Source organism: Cynocephalus volans, chromosome 4 (genome assembly GCF_027409185.1).
Source record: "Cynocephalus volans isolate mCynVol1 chromosome 4, mCynVol1.pri, whole genome shotgun sequence".
NCBI lineage: Eukaryota > Metazoa > Chordata > Mammalia > Dermoptera > Cynocephalidae > Cynocephalus > Cynocephalus volans.
Genome location: NC_084463.1, coordinates 120,328,623 through 120,348,879, shown reverse-complemented (window position 1 = coordinate 120,348,879; position 20,257 = coordinate 120,328,623). Strand labels below are relative to the sequence as shown.

At 43.9% G+C, this 20,257-nt stretch overlaps 1 protein-coding gene across 1 annotated transcript in view; it reads right to left on the bottom strand.

Annotated features, from left to right (window-relative positions):
• Window positions 1-1,893: 1,893 nt before the first annotated feature.
• The window catches only part of SLC6A5 (solute carrier family 6 member 5), a 48,818-nt gene continuing 30,454 nt past the window's right edge, over window positions 1,894-20,257 (bottom strand). Inside the window, exons 11-16 of the mRNA XM_063094977.1 lie at window positions 16,854-16,966; window positions 15,981-16,112; window positions 14,922-15,021; window positions 8,304-8,404; window positions 4,295-4,462; window positions 1,894-2,049 (exon numbers count right to left, since the gene is read on the bottom strand). Coding sequence (XP_062951047.1) covers window positions 1,894-2,049; window positions 4,295-4,462; window positions 8,304-8,404; window positions 14,922-15,021; window positions 15,981-16,112; window positions 16,854-16,966 — 770 coding nt within the window. The remainder of the gene's footprint in view (window positions 2,050-4,294; window positions 4,463-8,303; window positions 8,405-14,921; window positions 15,022-15,980; window positions 16,113-16,853; window positions 16,967-20,257) is intronic.

The window sequence follows — 20,257 nt, the reverse complement described above, 5'->3', positions numbered from 1 at the left end:
TTGAGAGATGGGAAAAGAGAGAACAAGAAAGAGGAAGAACAAACATACACTGCAGACAAAAGACATGAAACTCTAAAGCTCAAAAACTATCTTTGTTTCCTTTCCTAAAACCTTTCACAGGCTACTCTGGAAAACTGGAAGTTCACATAGGTGTTGGCAAATGGCAATGATAATTGCCCTAGAAAAGGGAGAACTCAGTAAAATGAGTTGAGACTTTTTGTTACAAATGAAGTCATTTTTCAAACAATGTTACATTAAAGTCTGTTGTTATGGTTCATTGTTGTTCAACAGAATGAAAATGTCACATCGATATACAAGATCTGAACTGAAAACTTTGCCTGAGACCCTGTAATATGAAAACAAATGAATAAGAAAATGATTAAAACAGTCTCCCCCAAAGGAAACAATTTTAGGTTTAGATATTATTACTGTAAGGGAAAAAAATCCAGACTACACTACTCTAAACTCACCATCTCTACAGTGGTTCATTAGATATTTATAAGGACAGAAAACACCACTACAAGTACACACTACATGAACACACATCACATTTTTAAAATTTCACATACACATGTTCAGGATACAAGAAGATAATAAACGTTATGGCTTCGCCACTCTCTGCAGACATACGATTCATTCTCATTAGAGTGCGGTTACAATGAGTACTGTGGATAGGGAACTCTTAAAATTGAATTGGCTAAATGTAGTCTTAAAAGCTATAGTCTTAATTGGTTCACTCGCTACTTACCTAAGCTGTATTTATCAGAAATTTCTGTAAATACAGTGACCTAAAATGTACTACCAGTGCAGTGAATATTGTGGTTGCTTTCTATTTCTTTGACTTTTCTATGACCACAATTGGCATTTACTGTGAATGATAAAGTTAGGAGTAAAAATTGAGAAGTTAATCTGTCTTTGAAGAGTTTGTGTCCTATATATATATAATATATAGACAGAACCAGGGTAAGTCTTGTTTTCTCAGAGGTTTAAAGACAAGGTATCTACAGACATTTAGAGGAAAAGAAACGCAGGGTCATGACATCAAAGCATGGTACTGAATGTCATGTAGAAATTAGAAAGGAAGTGTACTATGAACGTACAAAATTAGGCACAAATTATAGGTGATGGCTTCTTGTGCAGAGGTGAAGGATACGGCCAAAATAGCTTACAAATGTGCAAATATAATTTTTTTTTTTAAAAGATGATTGAGGGAAAAGAATCGACACTTCATTCAGACTCAGTGTGCAGAGTGAAGCATCTGAGTTCATGGTACACTTAGGACAGTTGGTCCAAGTGAAGGAAACATACCCCAACTGTGACTGGAAATATGAACTTAACAACCTCAGTGGTGGTCAAATCTACCAGTCTTATCTTTCATCCGAAACATTTTCTGACCATTTCTGACTCTTAAACATACCCCGTTCTGAGCTTTTTGCATCTGAACAAAGTCACTACCTTGCTCAGCTCAGCTCTACAATGCTGATGAGTCCAAATTAAGTCTTGCAATTCTGCCATTCTATATATGCCATTCTTACTGGCACCACCTAATGACAACACACAGTGGGTATTTCTCTACTGTCCAAACCACACATATCTACCAACGTCCATCTGGTTGATCCACCCATGGTGGGTAGAGCACATACTCAAGGCACCACCCCAACTAGAAACTGACACCATGGACACAGGTAAACAGTGTTTTAGGTGGTCTGTCTGGCTGTCCACTATGACACGCGACACTATGTCCTACTTTTCTATGTAACCACTCCCATGCACAAATATGAACTGAGATGTGGGGAGAAAGAAGAAGAAAAATGGGGGGAAAGCTGGGGAAAACATTACAGGGAGGCAGAGAGGAAAAACAGAATCAAATCTGGACCATCCCACACCATTGGACTAGCACTGGGTGCCCAGTTCCAAATCCTTCACTGGCAGTTTGAGTCCCAGGGAAGAGGTTCCTAGGGGGTCGATCATGTTCTTGTAGCGTTCCCCGCGGTGTTGAGCTAAGAATGGGCCCCAGTCCGGCTGTGGGGAGCACACCAACTTCAGCCTCTGCAAAGAAGCCAAAGACACACATGGTCACAGAAATAATGCACCTTTCTCCCCTAGCGACCACCCACCCATCCCCAAACTGTTTGTGACCACATTTGCCAGAGCCTCTACTTGAGCCAAGGAGCCCCTGACCAAGAGAGGCTGTTAGGCAGATCAGCCCTAATAATAAAGTGGGCAAGGGACTTTAAAGAGGAGACTTAGGTTGGTTGGTTCACTTCAAATTATTTACATCACCCTTCAAGCAACATTAGAATTGCTCAGTGTTTGCCTTACACAAGATTAATAGTGGATAAAGGGCCCGGATTTTAATTATACATTTTTTTTCTCCAAATGAAGAGAATCCATAAGCTTGTCTCTCCACTGCCAAACACAGTCTACAAAAGACATGTGCTCAATTACTTTTGTCCTTTAGTCTCAACAGTGGGTTGCTACAAACAAATAATTGGATTTTGTTTAACATATTTCCCAAAAGCATATAAATGAAATGGGGGGGAAGGGACCAAGCCCAAAGACACATTGCCAAGAGTGAGCAAAGATTTTAATTATCTGTTGACAAAAATATACATTTCTGATTTGGTTCAGCCATGTGGGTTCTTGTGGACAAGCTAAAAATAATGGGAATGTCTCTAATCCTTCAACTGAAATTTTTATGGAAAACATAATTTTACTGGAACATTTTCCAGCAAAAAGGAGAGAAAACATATTTCTGACTACATAAGAGGGAACAATTATATGTTTATTACCTATTAAAGTGAAGCTGGTTCTTATAGCTGTTAGTTTAATCTCCCCTTAATCATCAGTTTGCAACCTTTGTGTCCCAAATCAACCATAATAAATTTATACAGCCGACTCATCAGTTTAGAGGATTTCAGCATAAGACAAAAGTAGCAGAGGCTAAACCAGGTTCTGTTCAGAGGGAAAGAGATCTCTGGGTCAGTTGGGGAGGAGGTTTCCCTGGGGCCATCCCTGCAGGTCAATGGGGCCACAGTAATTTATCTCAAGGGGATAACAAACAGAATTTCTTAAGGATGCAAACTGGAATAAGCTTCGGGAAGAGGATGCCCCTACCTCCCTTGACCAATTCTGTCTCCATGGTTGGTCCAATGAAAACAAAAGCTCCCTCCTGCCAAGTGGGCTTTATGCTGTGCACTTACTCACAACTTATTCCCACTGGGCTTCTCCCTTCTGGAGCCTCAGTGGGATGCTCCAGAGGTCTCTCCCTTTTTCAACCTGGCTGACCCAGAGCAAAGCCCGTATGCTGTTCTCTGCCCTCTACTGGCAGGTGTTTCTTCACCTTGGTCTGGTCCAGTGCTTCTTAAACTTCAGCGTGCATCAGGGGCTTATTAAATTACACATGCCAGGGTCCCACTTTGCCAAGATTTAGGTTCAGTGGAGCTGCCTGGAGCCTAATAATTTGCATTTCCAACAAGCTGCCAGGTGATGCTGATGCTGCTGGTCCCTAGATCAAATACTCAGTAGCACTGGTCTAGTCAAAAATGCCAGATCCCTGCACCTTCAAGGCAGAGGTAGGGCTGATCAATTCCTAGCACACCTGAGCAAGTGACTTCTCATAAATATCAAAAGCCTGACCATGCTTCACTGGTGGCTCAACACATGGCAGTCCCCTTCCCATCCACTCTGGAGGAAAGGTGGGGTTTCTTTGCATCACAAATGGGAAATGGGTCCAGCAAGGGACTAATTGACAAAGACAGACAAGTCTCGCCTCATACCATCCATGTCCTAGGACTCCCATTACACTCTTCAGGAATAGTGACATTTTAATCAGCTTGGATCCCTCAGCCATCTCTAACACAGCACCACAGGAGGGGGTAGTGATTTTAAATTTAATGGTAATAGATGTTTGGGAGGGAGGAGGCTTGGACAGAGAGGAACTTCAGGAAAGGGGGAATCTGATATGTGGTTAAAAACCAAACACTGAGATTTAAACTGTGGGTGAGGGGCGAGGAGGAGAAAGAGCAGACACTTGATCATTCATTCCCCAGAGCTGTCACCACACTGACGAATAGCATAATAACATCTCAGCCTGTAGATTGGCTGAAGCCCTCCATTAGAGGAATAATGCATAATAAAAATGGGTTTAATAGAAACAGTGGCAACTGTAATCACTTAATCACCAAGTCTCCCCCTCAAGTAAGTTTACTGAATCTTTTGTTTTTTAATGCACAGAGCTTTCAGGAGCTCTCCCTTGGGAGGGGGTGGAGAGGAGAGAAGTGGATAGAATTACCTCAATAAATCTGCCAGGGGCCAGATGCATTTTTATCACAAACATAATTGGGATCCAGATAACGGAACAGGCGAGCATTAGCCATCCGAGCACCATGGACCAGTTAGGGTAGCGGTAGGAGCCATAGGTCATGGGCTCCCACTGGTAAAAGCTGAAGCAAAGGATAAACTGGGAAGAAAAAAGAGACATGGACGTTAGGGTGCTGATGTGAATTATTCATTCACTCAACAGGCATGTATTAAGCCCCTGTTATGACTTTGTGCTTTCATATCTGTTACCTCATTTTATGCCTAGGATTAATCCACTTTCCAAATGAAGATAGTGAATTTCAAAGAGATGGAGATGACACACACTTAGCTGCTGACTGTGCATCTGTCGTCCCCTGGGAACTGAGCAATGACGGGCTGGGACGACACATGTAAAGAATGTACATCAAGGTGACTAATGTGTGCAGGCGGGGGGAAGGTGTTTTTAAGGGGGTGTCTGTACTTTCTACAATGGATAATCAAGCTTTTTGTTATAAGAAGGAAACCCGTTAAGTTTATGTACTTTATTTTTTTTTTAATTGAGTCTAATTTGCTTTCTCCTTGAATGGGGAATGGCCCACTTCCAGGAGCTGCCTCTAAAGCTGGCTGAGTGAGACCTAATGTGGCCCCCAAGCATTGACTGAGCCGGAAGTGTGGTCCTATAATAAGTTCTGGGACAAAGAGAATGGATGCCCAGCTCCCCCTCAAATGACTCAAGGTGAACAGGCGTCACCACCAAACAATGAGCTGAGAGCCCAGAGACCAGAAAGCCAATCTTGGCTCTTCTGCTGATTAGCTAAGGGATCTTTATGTGTCAGGCTTCTTTGCCATAAAACGGATATATTTCACACTGTGTATACACTGGAAACAGCCACGAGAACCCCTCTGAAGACTTGGCCAATGCAGCCAAAGAGAAACAATAATGCATGTGCAGAAAACAGGCACCTAAAAAGATGGAGCAAAGGTTCTATTCTAACTGCTCTAGCCAAGCCTTTGGGGTGAAGTGGGGAGGGAGTTTCCTTGAAAATCATGTGGCACCTATATTCATCCTGCCTATGGCAACATCAGCCTAGAATAATCTACCCACATAAGTCCTTTCCCCTCCCCACCTCTCTTGGGTCCTATCTTAAGCTGTAAGATAACTGCCCAAAAATTATTAGAGGGAATTATGTCAGGAAAGATAATACATGGAAGTGTTTTGGAAAAGTGTGAAGCACTATGCTAATTTAAGGCATGTATATTATTGCTGCAAAGCCCGGGCTGCTGGGGCAAGTGGTTATTTCGAGCAACAATAATTCAATATATTGATTCAAAGCAACATGAGCCTGAAGACAACTGTTGGAAAAAAAATGTTCCTATGGAAAGAGATACCTACTCTAGGCCCCTTTTTAAACATTTGCCCCTAGAGTTATAAGCTTTATTAACTAGTCCATTGGAAGTATGGCCTAATGTAATTATGGTAAGCTTCTCCATTTCATTTACTGTATAAATAGCAATACATCTGCTTATGTGTGTGCATAACTCAGTAACGTGACCTGACTATGTATATAATAATTACATGGAGAATATTTATAGCTCTATAAATCCACAAAGGCACATATAAAAATGATCAATTTTATTTCACGGGCTCCTAAGTAATTTAAACCCATAATCTTTGCCTATTCCTGCACACCACAAATATCCATTTTACGGAAGGGCAAAAGGCAAAAAATAAGTGTTGGTCTTAGTCCTTTGACACCCTTTTCCAGTTGTGCAAATATCCCATGAAACTCATCTGTGCAAACTGGTTGCAATAAATTTCCCTCTGTCAAGTCAGCTTTGAAAAAACCCGCCCTCAGATGGGCTTATCTATGAGAGATGATAATTTAGCCACTAAGTCAGGGCTACCCTGACCTTTTGCTGATGGCAGCCAAACAAGGCGCTGGAGAGACACTCATTGGTTGGCAATGATGATGGAATTAACCACTTCTAATTGTCCCTACTTCCCAAACAACACAGAAAGGAACTCTGGTTCAGGATATTCTCTGGGACCTCTCCACAACTTTCTGACATGAGTTTTATAATGGAATCAAAAGCACAGCAGAGTTAAGAAACTTTCTCAAAAAATGCAGCAAGTCCCTAGAATTCTTCTTCCCAGACATTCCACTCATAGAGAAGATTAGGACTATTTTAATCCAAAACTGTCCAAACTTCACTTGGGTATGAAAGCACTGGATTTTTTAGAAATGTACTAGAATGCGAGCTTGAAGCCTAGACAGCCCTGGATTCAATTCTTGGCTCTGCCACCTGCAAGCCCTGTGGCCTTCGGCAAGTTCCTTAACCTCTCCAAGCTTCAATGCACAGATCTGTAAAATGGGGAAAGAATCACCCACCAGGCAGAGTGATTGATAACTTCAGAAACAATGTTTGTAAAGTGCCTACTTCATAATAGACATGAATAAATAGTAATGCTGATTATTACCATGTGATATGTGTCTGCAGAATCTAATAAAATTCTCTGAAACTTAATCTCTTCTAGGACAGGAAGAAAGGAAGGCAGAATCTAGGACAGACTCTAACTTTTGTTTCAGCCAAGAATAAACCAAGAGTAGTCATAACTGAGGAAAACGGCGGTGCTCAGCAGAGACAGGGAACACCAGAGGCCAGAGCGTCTCTGTATGCAGAAGGCGCTTGACAGACCAATCCCTCCCACCAGTTAGGAAAATCCTAATTGGTTCTTCATACACATTTCAGTCCTGCATTCAAGAGATTGCAAGCCTGTCTTAATCCTTTTCAACTTTCATGTCCCAAATCTGGTGGGATTTTCAGACAAATTACAGACTCTAAAATATGGGTACGAATGTGGGCCTCCATACGATGTTTCTGTCCAAGCAGAAGGAGATATAGCTGAACATTTTTTCTGTCCAAACCTCCAGCTTTTCAGAAAGAAATTGAGGTGTTTTGATTAAAACTTTCTCTGTAAGAGTATAAAAAAGAAAAAAGAAAAATATACATTTTCTTTGCAGTTGTACTTTCATCCTGACTTGTTCTCCTTTAGAGAAGCTGGTACTTACTGTGTTGTAAAATGAGGGTCTTAATCTGGTTTCTAGTGCCACCTATTGGGCTCATCAGGAATTACAGACAACTTCCTCTGTCCTTGGCAATGTGACACCCACAACAAGCCAGAGGAGGCGGGAGAAAGGCAAGCTCTCCATCAATTACTGTGCTTGGAGAGCAGAGCAGACCAAAGCTGGCAGCTTATGGCACAATAACAAAGTGACAAGATATGAATGTAAGTCCTTATGCGGATTTACTGACACATGAAGGACTCCGAACTTTAAGGAGATGAATGTCAGATGATCCCAAATGTCCTCATCACACTTGAGAATGACAAGATAGTGTTCAAAAGCGATAAAAATAAACAATAAAAGTCTAATTAATGCTATATTAGTTGCACAGAGGCTATACTGAGTAGTGGTTAAGAGCATGTGTTCTGGAGCCAGACTGCCTGGGTTCGAACCCAGGCTGCTGCTAATTGTTAGGTGTACAATGCTAGGCAAATCACACAAGCTCTTGCTTCAGTTTCCCTATCTGTAAAATGGAGGTGATTATAACGCCCACTTTAAAGAGCTACTGTGAGGGAGAGATGAAGAAATACACACGAAGCACTGTGAACAGAGCCTAGAATGTGGTTAGCAAGTAGCAAATGTTGGCTGGGATTGTTATTTGGTATCATACATGAGACAGACTGATATAATGGGAAACGTTCCATAGAAAAATTCCACAGGAGCATAGGAAATGCTCCAAAGACCCATGCATGAGTTTCAGCTCTGCACCTGACCAACTAGGCACCTTTAGGCAAGTCATTTCACCTCTCTGAACCTCAGTTTCTTCATCTGAAAGGCAAGGATAATACCGATCCCACCAGCTTCCCAGTGTTTACATGTAAAACACCACATACACATGCAAGGTACCATCTGCTCGATAAAGCATGCAATCCTTACAGTTAAAATGGTTGGAGTTACAAATGCCCAGCAGACTTTCCAGAAAATGTTGGGCTGGAATCCAATCATCATCTCTATATCTTCACAGAATCTTTGCAAGCCTACAAATAGACAAACAGAGAGTATGAGGTGCAGTGCAGGGGGTGAGGCAGGGGCAGGGGACAGGCGCCAGAGCCCCTCACTCAAGCGCTAGGTGTCAACCTGACCCCTATTATGCAGAGAACCATCAGACAAATGACTCACTGCCAGGAAGATTAGGGCAGACTGAACATTTAAATAGATATTAAATATTCTCTGCAGTGAGGTTCAAAAATGTCAGCCCATGGCGACATCTAAAAAGCTCAGTTCCAGCCCAGCCCAGGCACCTCAGCACTGCCACAGCCTGACATATTCACATATGTGGCTGTTTTCTGAGGTGACCTTGTGTGCTTAGCAACAACTCTGGCAAAACCAATTAAGATCCTGCTCAATAAGCAGAGTGTATTACGAAAGCCTTGGAATTTAGAGCAAAAGTCACTGTATATTGGTTTTTGTCCCTCATCCTCCCAATGACACGCTTCCAGTGAGACTATTTATCTTTGTTCTGTGTAAGATGATAATGTCAGGTAAAAACCAACATAAATTCCAAATGGACATTGCCCACTTTGTGGGAACTCAAAGGACTGCTGTCTTCCTCAGTTTGTACCCCAAATATATACAATTATCATTTGTCAATAACCAATTTTAAAAAGAAATAAATAAAAAGGAATTTACAATGGAAAAAAAAGATATATGCTCCTTCTTGTGTGTGTGTGTGTGTATGTATATATATATATATATATATATATATATATATATATATATATATATATATATATATATATATATATATATATATATATATTTTTTTTTATGACCAGTAAGTCTTAACCCTTAACTTGGTGTTGTCAGCACCACACTCTCCCAAGTGAGCCACAGGCCAGCCCTCTTGTGTATATATCATACTTCAATTTTAAAATTTACCCAAAAAGTCCACTCTAGCCATGACCATCAAAATAATTGAGACCTCTCATGGCCCTCATCTCCTTAAATTTGCTTCTACTTCCTGCCAAACTCAGACCCAGGATGTCAGCCAGCCCTCTAAACTGAATCTCCAGCCCCCCGACAGTAGCCATCACAGAGGACAGCCAGGTCCCGAGTGTGCTATAGAGTGGCCTGTGCTGGTAACAGTGTTGGGGATTCACCAAAGGCCACTTCTCAAATCACCCTGAAATTTCTCAGGTTGCAGCTGAGCTTCCCGCTCTACTTTAAGGTAAGTCTGGTAGTGGTCAAACACAAATGTGAACAGCAGCAAGAGCACTAGACTGGGAGTTGGAATCCAAGAGTTGGACCCCAGTTCTGCCTGTAACTCACTGTGTGACCTTAGGGAAGGCATTCCACCTCTCTGAGTTTTTGCTGGTTTAATGAGAGGACTGGGCTAAATGAGCTCTTAGGGGAGGTCAGGCCTGATGCAAGGTGGCTCCAGGTTGCTTCCTGGGGTCTATAGGCAAGAATGGCATGCTTTGAGCAGTTGGCCTGACCATCTGAGGATGTGTTTGCTTGTTTGTTTCCTGTGGCGTTTTATCAAACACCTTCAAGTAAGTGGCCTCTTGACACTGGGCCCATTGACACAAGTGTTGGAGGGAGAACCAAAGAAATAGAAATCAAAGTTGAGGTTGTTATAAACATACACAAAACACCAAAAGCAGGTCTCAGTTCTTTAAAAAAATTCTAAAATTTCTGTATCAACATCAATCTTGTTGCCAAGTTGTTCCTCTCCACTAAACCATCCCCAAAAGATGGTGATGTGTGGCTTGACTGGGGACACTGACGTGATAGGGCTCAAGGTTAGACCTGAGGAAGACATATGGTCAGCCCCCTGCAGGAGTAGGGGTTAGAGGTAAAAGTGCTCAACTTCCCCAAAGAGGACAAAGAGCAGGACCTCAAGCTACAGAAAGGAATGGATGACAGGTGTGCAATTTTCAGTAAGCGGGAGCTTGATGCAGAGGTGCAGTCTCAGGACGAAGAGTGAAAAGGCTTGAGTTCTGGGCCAGTTCGGACCCTGGAAAATCATCTTCCTCCCTGGACCTCACACAATGGCTCTGAACACCTGGCCTCTGCCTCTGATAGTTGCAGCTCCTGTGATTGCTCTGCCTGTTCTGCCAACTTGCAGGCTGGCCCTGCAGATGCAGCCCAGGGGCACAGCTGGGAGCCTGCAGGCAAGTCTTTGGCCCTGTGCCCGGAGTCCAGTCCTCCAGGCCCTGCAGCCTCTGCCTTGCTCCAACTCCCATCCAGCCCCAGCCCTCCCATGCCCCGGCTCATAACCTCATCCCCACCTGAGTCCTTTTCTGAATCAACAGCTGTCTTCATATTAGGCCTGTGTTTATATGGCTTCCCCCACCTGCTCTGTTCTTTCCACAGATCCAAATCCATCTTGCCTTCGAAGCCTAACTCATGATAAGGAAATTGTTCGTGGAGCCTTGAGCATAGACAAGAGACTTGCCTGATGCCTGACCTTGAGCCTGGAGGGGTTAAGATGCAAGTAGTCAGGCCCCAACAGGGATCTGAGCAGCTTCTCAAAGACTAGTTTGAATTAGCAGAAAAACAACAGGCAGGAAACAAAGGTGGCAAGTGTGTGGTCACTCTCTTGGATTCAACAAACAGATGTGAAGTGCAGAAATCAGCTGTAACAAATTCCATACAACTGACCAACTCTGGACTAGGAAGTGTAGGACTTGCTTTGACCAACCACTCACTTTCCTGTGTGCAATGCTGTCGCTTTTGCCCTTATAAGCTGCACCCCTGCCCTTTATCTGGACGTAGTCTTCATGGGGGCTGCTGTCCCTCCTGCATGGCCGGGGCCAGCTTCCTGGCTCATGAGCTGTGTGGTCACACAGAGCACTGTGCTCAGAAGGGTGTTGCATCTGGTTTAATGCTCTCCTCCTGCCCATTTGGAAATTCTTAATAATTTTTTAACAAGGGACTTCACATTTTTATTTTACAGTAGGTCCCACAAATTGCATCTCCAGTGCTGTGTCCACCTATGGACCAGTAAATGCCCAAGTTATTCTTTTATAGGTGATGTGAAGACCCCGCCCCTCAGGGCCAAATTCCTCTGGGTTGACTCAGGTTCTCTCTGCCTTGGTTGGTAATCAAGTAAGATTAACACTCCCTACATCTTAGTGTTTACTTCTTTTATATTCTTGTATCTCTATGATACCCATCTCTGGGCAGCAACTGGGCTCACAGCTAGGGATTCACGGCTTAGCACTGACCTTCTCAACATTTTACGTGTGTTTGATCTTCCTCGGTAGCTAGTCAGCAAGTTCCAGGAATGTAGGAGACTCCCCCTCCCCTCCCCGCTTTCCTAGGAGCACACAGGGCATACAGTGAGCATTGAATGAATGCCCATTTATTTACTCACATACATTTACCTGTGTCATTATTCAGGGACTGAAACCTCTCATTCCTAATATTTACTGAACCTCAGCAAATGGAGCTGGGGAACTTAAGCCCTGAAACAGGATGTGGATACAGTGACATTTCAGCCAAAAACATAAGTGAAAATGGACCTCCGGTGGGTGAGGTTACGGAGGAAAAAAAATAAGCTTGAGTTTGTAGAGTTCTGGGAGAACTATTTGTTTGTTTTTGTTTTGTTTTGTTTCTCGTTTTATTTTCTTTGGGGCTTAAAAAAACCTTGCTGAGTTCAGCCAGCGGGATGGGCAACAGGAACTAAAGACAGACATATTCCATCATCTAGAAGCCATTGCCTGGTGTGACTCTAACGTGCCACACAAGGATGTGGAGAGAGACAGTCTGGGGAGAGGGATGTGAAACAAGCAGTTGACAGAAGTGGAAAACAGATTGAGACCATGTCACATGCGGTATCGAGATGGGGAAATGCAGAGTGTAGAGCCAAGCGGTGAGCAGGCAGGAGGTCTCGGCAGTGACTGTTCAATCTTCGTTCCCCCAGCCAGAGGTCCCTGTGTTGGCTCCCAGGAAAATGCAAATCACTTTTACAAAGTGACTCTACTTAGGTAAAAGTCTATTAAAGGGCTCACTTCTACACCAAACTCAGGGAGTTCCACTTTTGAACCTGGATATCTCGAACCCAGCTGTTAGCCTCTGAGGTATGTTGACATGTGAACATAGGTCAAGCTATTTTAATCTAAGACAAAACTTGAAAACTGTACCCATCCTATTTCAAGTGTTTGAATGACATGCTCTAGAATTTAGAGACTATCAGAAGCAAGAAGAAAACACAAATCTCTGCAACTCACTTGCTTATTTTTTAAATTCTGTGCACCAAATAAGTCAGGTTCATTTTCATTCTTCACAGATTCATGTTCAACTGTCTTAAACTAACCTTGCACTGGTTTGGGGCTTCACTATCTTAATAAAAAATGCACTTTCCTCTGGGGCATAATTTATACATTTGCTCAGGCATTTTCTTTCATCCCTAACAATTATGTTAGCTTATTTCAACTATTTCTTCTTGAGATTCACTTCTTAAAATTCCATCCAGGTCCAAATCAGAGGTTCACATCCACATCTGACACTGCAGAAGTCAAGTTCAACCTGAGCTCAGCACAGAGTCAACCTGATTCTGGAGGCTGGCCCAGCATCAGCACTTTTAGAGACCAGGGGATTTTCTGGGTACTTCCTTACAAAAATTAGCATAGCTCAGATACTGATTTATTTTTTCCTTCAAAACCAAGAAATCTACTACCAGATTTGGGGGGAGGGGGTTATTTAACTTCTAAAAACAGAAATGTTCAACGGTTTCTATTTTAATAGTGCTTTTAAACCACACTGAATAGCCCTATTTTACAGGAAAGAACTGTGCAAATGGGCTTTTGTGGCAATTAGCAGTTAGGACATAGCAGAGGAGGTCAACGAGATGGCTACGTGCACCTGGGCCAGTGCTGTAATTGAAGTGCTTTCCTGACTTCACCAGAGGACCATCTGGTGGCCTCAGCTTACATGTGGACCCACCATGGGCTGATTTTCCAAAGGAGGACCTCTGAGCCCTCTCCTTGCCTCTCCTGGCAAGGCTTCCGGTATCCAGGAAGAAAGTTAAGATTCACTGCAGTGCATTTCACTTGAGTTTCTGCCACTGTACTCAGGTAGAAAGCAGTTTGAAGTCTTACCCTAACTCTGACAGCAGATCTTCCTTCTCAGCATCACTGCAGGGACCAGACTGTCTTATCAGCCAAAAGTGCTGGCAGCTTGGTCTCTGATCTCATCAGGACAGCTGGCCTGCCTGCCCACTTTTCTTGCCAGAAACTAAATTCTTCCTGTAGTGTGTGTGATCTCCAGTCTGAGACAAATTCCCTTCCACCAATAACCAAAAATGATTGCAGTATCTTCCTGTTTCTGGGGTGCTCCAGTTTTACACAGGAGGTTTCCTTTTTACAACTTGATTCCCACCCACCCCTCTTCATTTTCATGAATTTTGCAGGAAAGCAAGAAGCCTTTGAGCACCTGTTGGGTTGGAGGCTAACAATTAAATTAAAAGCAAGATGCTAACATCAAGGATACCTGGTGGTTAGGGTGAGCTTTGCTGGAGCCCAGTTTAAAGGGCAGAGTTCTGCAGACCCTTCTGGCCTGGGTCCCTCTACCTTTGGGCTCCAGATGGTGCATTTGTCCCTTACTCATATCCTGCAATCCAAGTGACATCCTGTATTTCCTTTTAGCTTAGAGCACATTGCTCTGTCTTTTTGGGTTTGAAATACAGTTAGGCTCAACTGGAAATTTTCATTTTCCTGCTATCTGCTATGGCAGCTTTATCTCTGTTAGGGAGGCCTTATTCTAGGGATAGCTCTGAGCAAACTTCCAGGAACAAAGAAGTCAGCAGTGCCTTGAATCAAATGGCACTTCCTTGTGCTGACTGGCAGTGTATACAGGGGCCAGGGGATCCCCCAGTGGAACCCCAAGGATAAACACCTCTACACAAAGGGCAAAGATGGCATCTGATGGCGCACCCTTCCTGTTGTCCTTGATAATAACCCCATTGATCATGGGGTGCAGGTTGCTATAGTTATGGTAGGACGGCTAAACTGTAAGGGAACTGGGAGTTTATTCCTGGGAAAATCTGAGCTTGAGATATTGTATCACAGGCTCCCATGGTGCTAATAAAGTTTCCTAAAGCTCTATGAGCCAAGTGGTGTCTGTTCTCACTACAGTATCTAGGGACCAGCTGTGAAGCCACCCTTCACCTCAGACTGCTTGGGCACTGCAGCTACCAAGACCAAGAAATAATTTCACTCCTGCAAGATAGCGCTCCATCTCCCTTATCCGGCCACTGGCCACAGGAATTAACTGTTTGCATGCCAAACCATACCCAAAGGGGCGTCCAAGTCCTAGGGGCTTCTGGTACAGAGATTTCTGTTCCGCCATCAGCCACCTTTAGTTTCTGTACTAAAGATGATCGCAGTGTTTCTGAGGAAAGCCTGGGAATAAAGGTACAGCTCTCTTATGTTCCCAAAATAGCTGCAATTAAATCCTTTCACTATCTCGTTAAATATGGAAAACTGCTTGCTGTGAATGCCTTACCCACACTAAAGCTCTACTCCACAGCAGGAATGGTGATGCCCTTACCGTACACATAGGAGATCCCCATGAGCTCAAAAATGGCAATGATGACGAGGGCATAGGAGGCAGCATACGTGTCCACAAGTTGAAACATGTAAATTCCACCCTAACAGGAGAGAGAGACAACCGACATCAAATGGGCCCTGGAGCTCGGCTCTCTCTTTCCACGTCTAACAGCCAAGCCTCTCCATCCAGAGGAGGGTCAGGTGCAAACAAGCGTCGGAGGACCCCCTCCTCTCTCAACAGCAGTAACCTAAACCTGGTCCAGTATGTAAACCAGAGGCCTTGCCATGTTAGCAAAGCAATCCCTTGACAGTCTCTGAGCTAATCAATAGGACAAGCGCAGAAAGGAGATTTGACATACTATTCTTCAGAGACAAAGGTCAACATCTGAAGTTGTATACGTGAAAGCAGCCACATTGCTTCGTTTTTACCTTAAGCCATCTATGATCATTTCCACCCAAGTGACTGCATTTGACTGACCTTCACATGACCTTTAGGTATCACTGGCAATCTCCACACATCCTCATGTATCTCTGCCTCACTCTTTAAGTCTTCCTACAGTAGATGAGGCTTAGAGACCATCTCACTACATCATTTTATAGATGAAGAAACTAAGGCACAGAGTAGTGACTTGCTCAAGGTCACAAAGACAGCACTATAATACACTGGGTGAGCTAACATTCAACTTATCAACGTATTCAAGACTAGAAGAAAATCAAGTTGTTGTGGACTCTTATATATGATGAATAATCACCTGGAAATTTATCTGGTTGGTAAATTTGGATTTTCATGTATTCTGCTTTCTTAAAGTAGGACACACCTGCCTTGTTGGCTCAAGGAGGTTACATCTCAATTATGAAGATGCTAGAAGCATCCCTATTAGCCAAGATGACATATTTCTCTCTGCACTCAGAATCCCTAGTGCACTGGTACCATCTACATGGAAATGGCAGTGACTTGGCTACGGTTACAAGATCTGAGAGCTAATGTAAAAGGATAGATAGCCATCAGCCTCACACACACCTGCCCCCACCCCAAACCTGTGCCCAGCAGGCTGCTTACCTGAGTGATCATAGGAAAGCCCATGATGAAGAAACAAACGCAGCAGCCCAGAGTGAAGACTGGCTTGTGTGTGCGCAGGTACTTGGGGAACTCATCCGAGATGGAGGTAACTATGGTCTCGATGGTGGCAAACTGAAATGGTCAAAAGACGGGCATCTGAGTCAAATTGTCCCTCCAAAAGCTTCCAAAAAGTCTTTTGTGTGTCCCACTCAGTAAAGATTTATTTGTACTAGGTTCAGTTTTTAGGACAGCATTCCCTTGAGGGATCTGAAAAGCCTTGTTATGGTCCAACCCGCAAGGCCAGCAAGGAGAACCCAAGCAGGATGTGAGCTTTAGAAACTGTGCTTCCAGTCCCCAGAGGCTGCACTGATATCCACCCATCAGGACATTTTAAGCTTTTCTTTGTATTCATGAGATATAAATTCCTCTCCTCCTGTTTACCCTGCATTTGATCTTCTACTGGAGGAAAAACCCTCTTTGCACCCAACAACTAAACTCTGAGCACCTTTCAGCATGATTTGTAGTAGACTCAGCCCCACAGCAATTTACCTAAAATTGACTTCATATTATTCTCCTTTATCCAGCCCCACAGAATCTGCTTTGACAAAATGCTGCCAAGGCATGAAGTATGCAGGCTAACACTTGGCATGGAGAACAGAGAGGAATAGAGGGAGACAGAATGGCTCCTCTGCACCATCGCCTGAACACCCACAAATACGAGGCTATCCTGAGCCAGAGACCGGTGCCTCACTATCCCTCCATCCTCCAGGGAAGATGCTCGGGCACCCCTAAGCCCACCCTCTGGACCCAGGACCCAGGAGAGGGGGTCTTCAGAAGGACCCCAGGACAAGGGTCCATGGGAAAGGGGCTCACCATAGTGTCAAGTCCAAGAGTAAGGAGCATCAGGAAAAAGATGATGGCCCAGAATGGAGAGAGCGGCAGCCTGGTTAAGGCCTCGGGGTAAACCACGAATGCGATGCCCGGTCCTGGGAGGAATAAGACAAGCGATTGCCCCCATCTCAGAGCCCACAGGCCCGCTCCCCACTGAGATCCTGAATCATTGCTTATTATAGGCTGCTTCCTCTGTTGGTTATTTTTTTACTCATGTCCATCCATTTTCCCAATTAGAGACATTGAGCTCCTTGAAGGGAAGGACCAGAGGAATTTGTCCACACCTAGGGGGACTCAGAGGAGAGGCTCGAAAATAATCAAAGCAGAGGCCAGAGCCACCAATTCAACTCAACTCCAAGGCCAGGCTGTGCCCTATGCAAATAACACGATAAACACCTTTTGTGTACTGGATAAGTTGAGGGAGCATATAATAAATACCTTCCTGAGTGGTGGATCTCAACCAGGGTTGATTTTTGCCCCCCAGGGAATATCTGATAATGATTGGAGACATTTTTTATCATCATAAATGGGTTAGCGGTGGGATGATTACTGGCATCTGGTGGGTAGAGGCCAGGGACACTGCTAAACATCCTACAGAGCGCAGAACAGCCTCCTACCAACAAAGAATTATCCCAACCCAAATGTCAGTAGTGCTGAGGTTGAGAATCCCTGCTCTAAAGATCAGAACATGACCAGAATAGCATTACTTCCCCCTTTAACTACTTTTTCTCTTTGTCAGTCCTCCAGGAGAAGCCATTCGCATAAAGCAAGAATCCAACAGTTTTAGGATTTTGTCCTACTTGGTAAAGATGAGGCTTCATCAGTCCACAGGTGATTAGTTGGGGGACAGGAGCAGTGATGCATAGTGCAAGGGTTAAGACAGATATGGTCCAAATTCAGATTCCATGATTCACCAGCTGTGCAACCCTAGACAAGTTATTTAAGTTCGATAAGCCCCAATTTTGCCCATCTGTCAAATGGGGATAATGATAGCACCTCACAAGGTGGTTATAAGAAACAAATGAGAAAAAACTGGTAAAACACTGAGCCCAGTGCCTCACGCATCATCAGCACTCACAGAATATTAACTTTTATTATGAGTAGACTGTAATGAACTTGGAAGTTGGCAGTTCTGATTCAGGTTCTCCCAGGAATACTGCATGTAGTCTTGGTAGGGGATGTCTCAGCAGTTTTCTCTGCTCTCCTGAAGCCCTGACAGTCATTCCTACCCACTGCATGTCCTCACTGGGAAGATTACTACAACCAAACACAGCTAAAGACATGGCAGTTGTGAATTTCCTTGTAAGGAGAAAAACAAATGATGATGGGCAGAGACGAGTGAATGTGGGCACCGGGTAATCCACAGCCAGCGCACGTCTGGAAACCAGAAATTGCAGCACCTGGAGTTTTTATAACTCAAGCATAACAGCACTTTTAAAAACTGGAATTTATTCAGGTTTTTAGTTCCTAATGTTGCTTAAGGCCTTGGGGCATTTAAAGTATAAAGCCGCACATGCCTAACATACCCTCACTTTATGCATTTATTGAACAGACTGTATAGCCAGCATCTGAAGGCTCCCGATGTGAACCATAAAAGAAAACTCTGCATTAAACTACAGTTCAAAATAGGTCTCAAATGCAGAACAACCAGGAAGCCAGTTCAGTGCTGTGGCAACAGTCAGACCCATAACACCAACAAGAAGGTCTTGATGGCCACTACCAGAGGACCTTAACTGCTTGCTTTAACAGCCCTTTGGGCTATACTGCTTTAGGAATGGAGGAGTGATTTCAAAATATTCAGGCTGCTTCAATTTCAGCTGCTTCCCTAAAGTACCCAGATGAAGGCATATTTTCAAGCTACATTACAGCAAACTCCACTTGTCCAAGGTGGCTGGGGAGTGGAGTCCTCTAGTGAATATTCAAAGCAGTATATAGCCTGTCTGATGGAGGCCAATCCCTGTCTTTCTTCTCTCCCTCTGGGAGGCAGTATAGCCCAGTTGCTGAAGTTCAGGCTCCATTCCCCATGGAGTAGAAAACAGGCCATGCCTCTTACTAGCCACGGGACCTTAGGTCAGTCATTTGCTCTCTCTGGACAAACTTTAGTTTCCTTATCCATGCACTGAAGACCATAATAGCACCTCCCTCATAGAGTTTCTGCGAGAATTGAGTCACAATAAGTAAGGGGCTTAGACAATGCCTGAAAATAGCAAGGACGTAGAAAGCATAGACCATTATTAATCTCCCCGAGAGAGAATCACAGGGGCTCTGCAGATCGGCAACTTGGACAGATTCCCCAGAAATGCTACAGCGAGAGCCACCTTTATCCTAAAGTACCACTGAACACTTAGCTCTGGTCACTGCAACACATCAGGACTGCAGCACAGCTTAGATGGCCACTCAGCTGGGACACCTATTACAGTAGAATGAGTTCTCTGAGGACACACCACCTGAATTCCTTTGCCCTTGGGTGGAAAGGCTGGGATCCAGGTGATGGATGGATGGTTGGATGGGGGTGGGATGTCAGTCCTGTTTGAGACTGAAAGATCAGTCACTTTGATCAGCAGGGTCTCTGAACTGTTAGGGGGCAAAAGAACCAAGGCAGCACTTCCTAGCAGTGTGGTTAACTGGGAGTTACCAATGTATACCCGGGAACTCTAAATAAAATATGCATGTTTGTACTTTTCTGCTGTTGGATAAACATCTTTGCTTCATAGGTAGCAATGCAGATGGATAGGAGAGGGCTCTGGAAGGCAACTTCCCTGTAAGCTGCTTTTCTGGAGTAGATCCCTGAGAAGAACATGCTCCCTTCCCTATGCCTATTGTACAAGCACAGGATAGCATGGTTTCATCCTCAGTCCCATCCACAGCCCCTCAAAATTCTGAAATACCTGAGATTTGGGGTGATAATTTTGACAGAGATGGTTCTCTTAGAAGGGAGTGGTAAACTAAATAGAATAGTGTTGGGTCATTGAGGAGAATCTGTTTTTGACTAAAGACCAAAACTTAGTTACCAATGGTGAGCCAGCAAAAATGTACTCAATGTCTATATGCCAATGTTGCCCAACTGGGAGGGCATGGGGTTAGGATTTAATGCAGGCCTGACCCCAAATCTCTACCCTGTATTCTGCAGAGCCTCCACTATACTGGGAGAAGTAAGACAAGCCTGTAGAGCATATATAAGAATACATTCCAGTTCAGATGAGCAGGAATAACTTCCCTCAGGGGTCTGGGAAAAGTTCTCATGGACCACTGCTCCTTCCCGTGTACAGAATGAGGCCCACTGCCCCTGTGCTGGAGACCAAGTGCTAACACAACAGGTTAGAATCTGTTAGACATGTTCTTCCTGTTAAAATCAGAGGAAGTGAAAAAATACTGGAAAAAGGAAA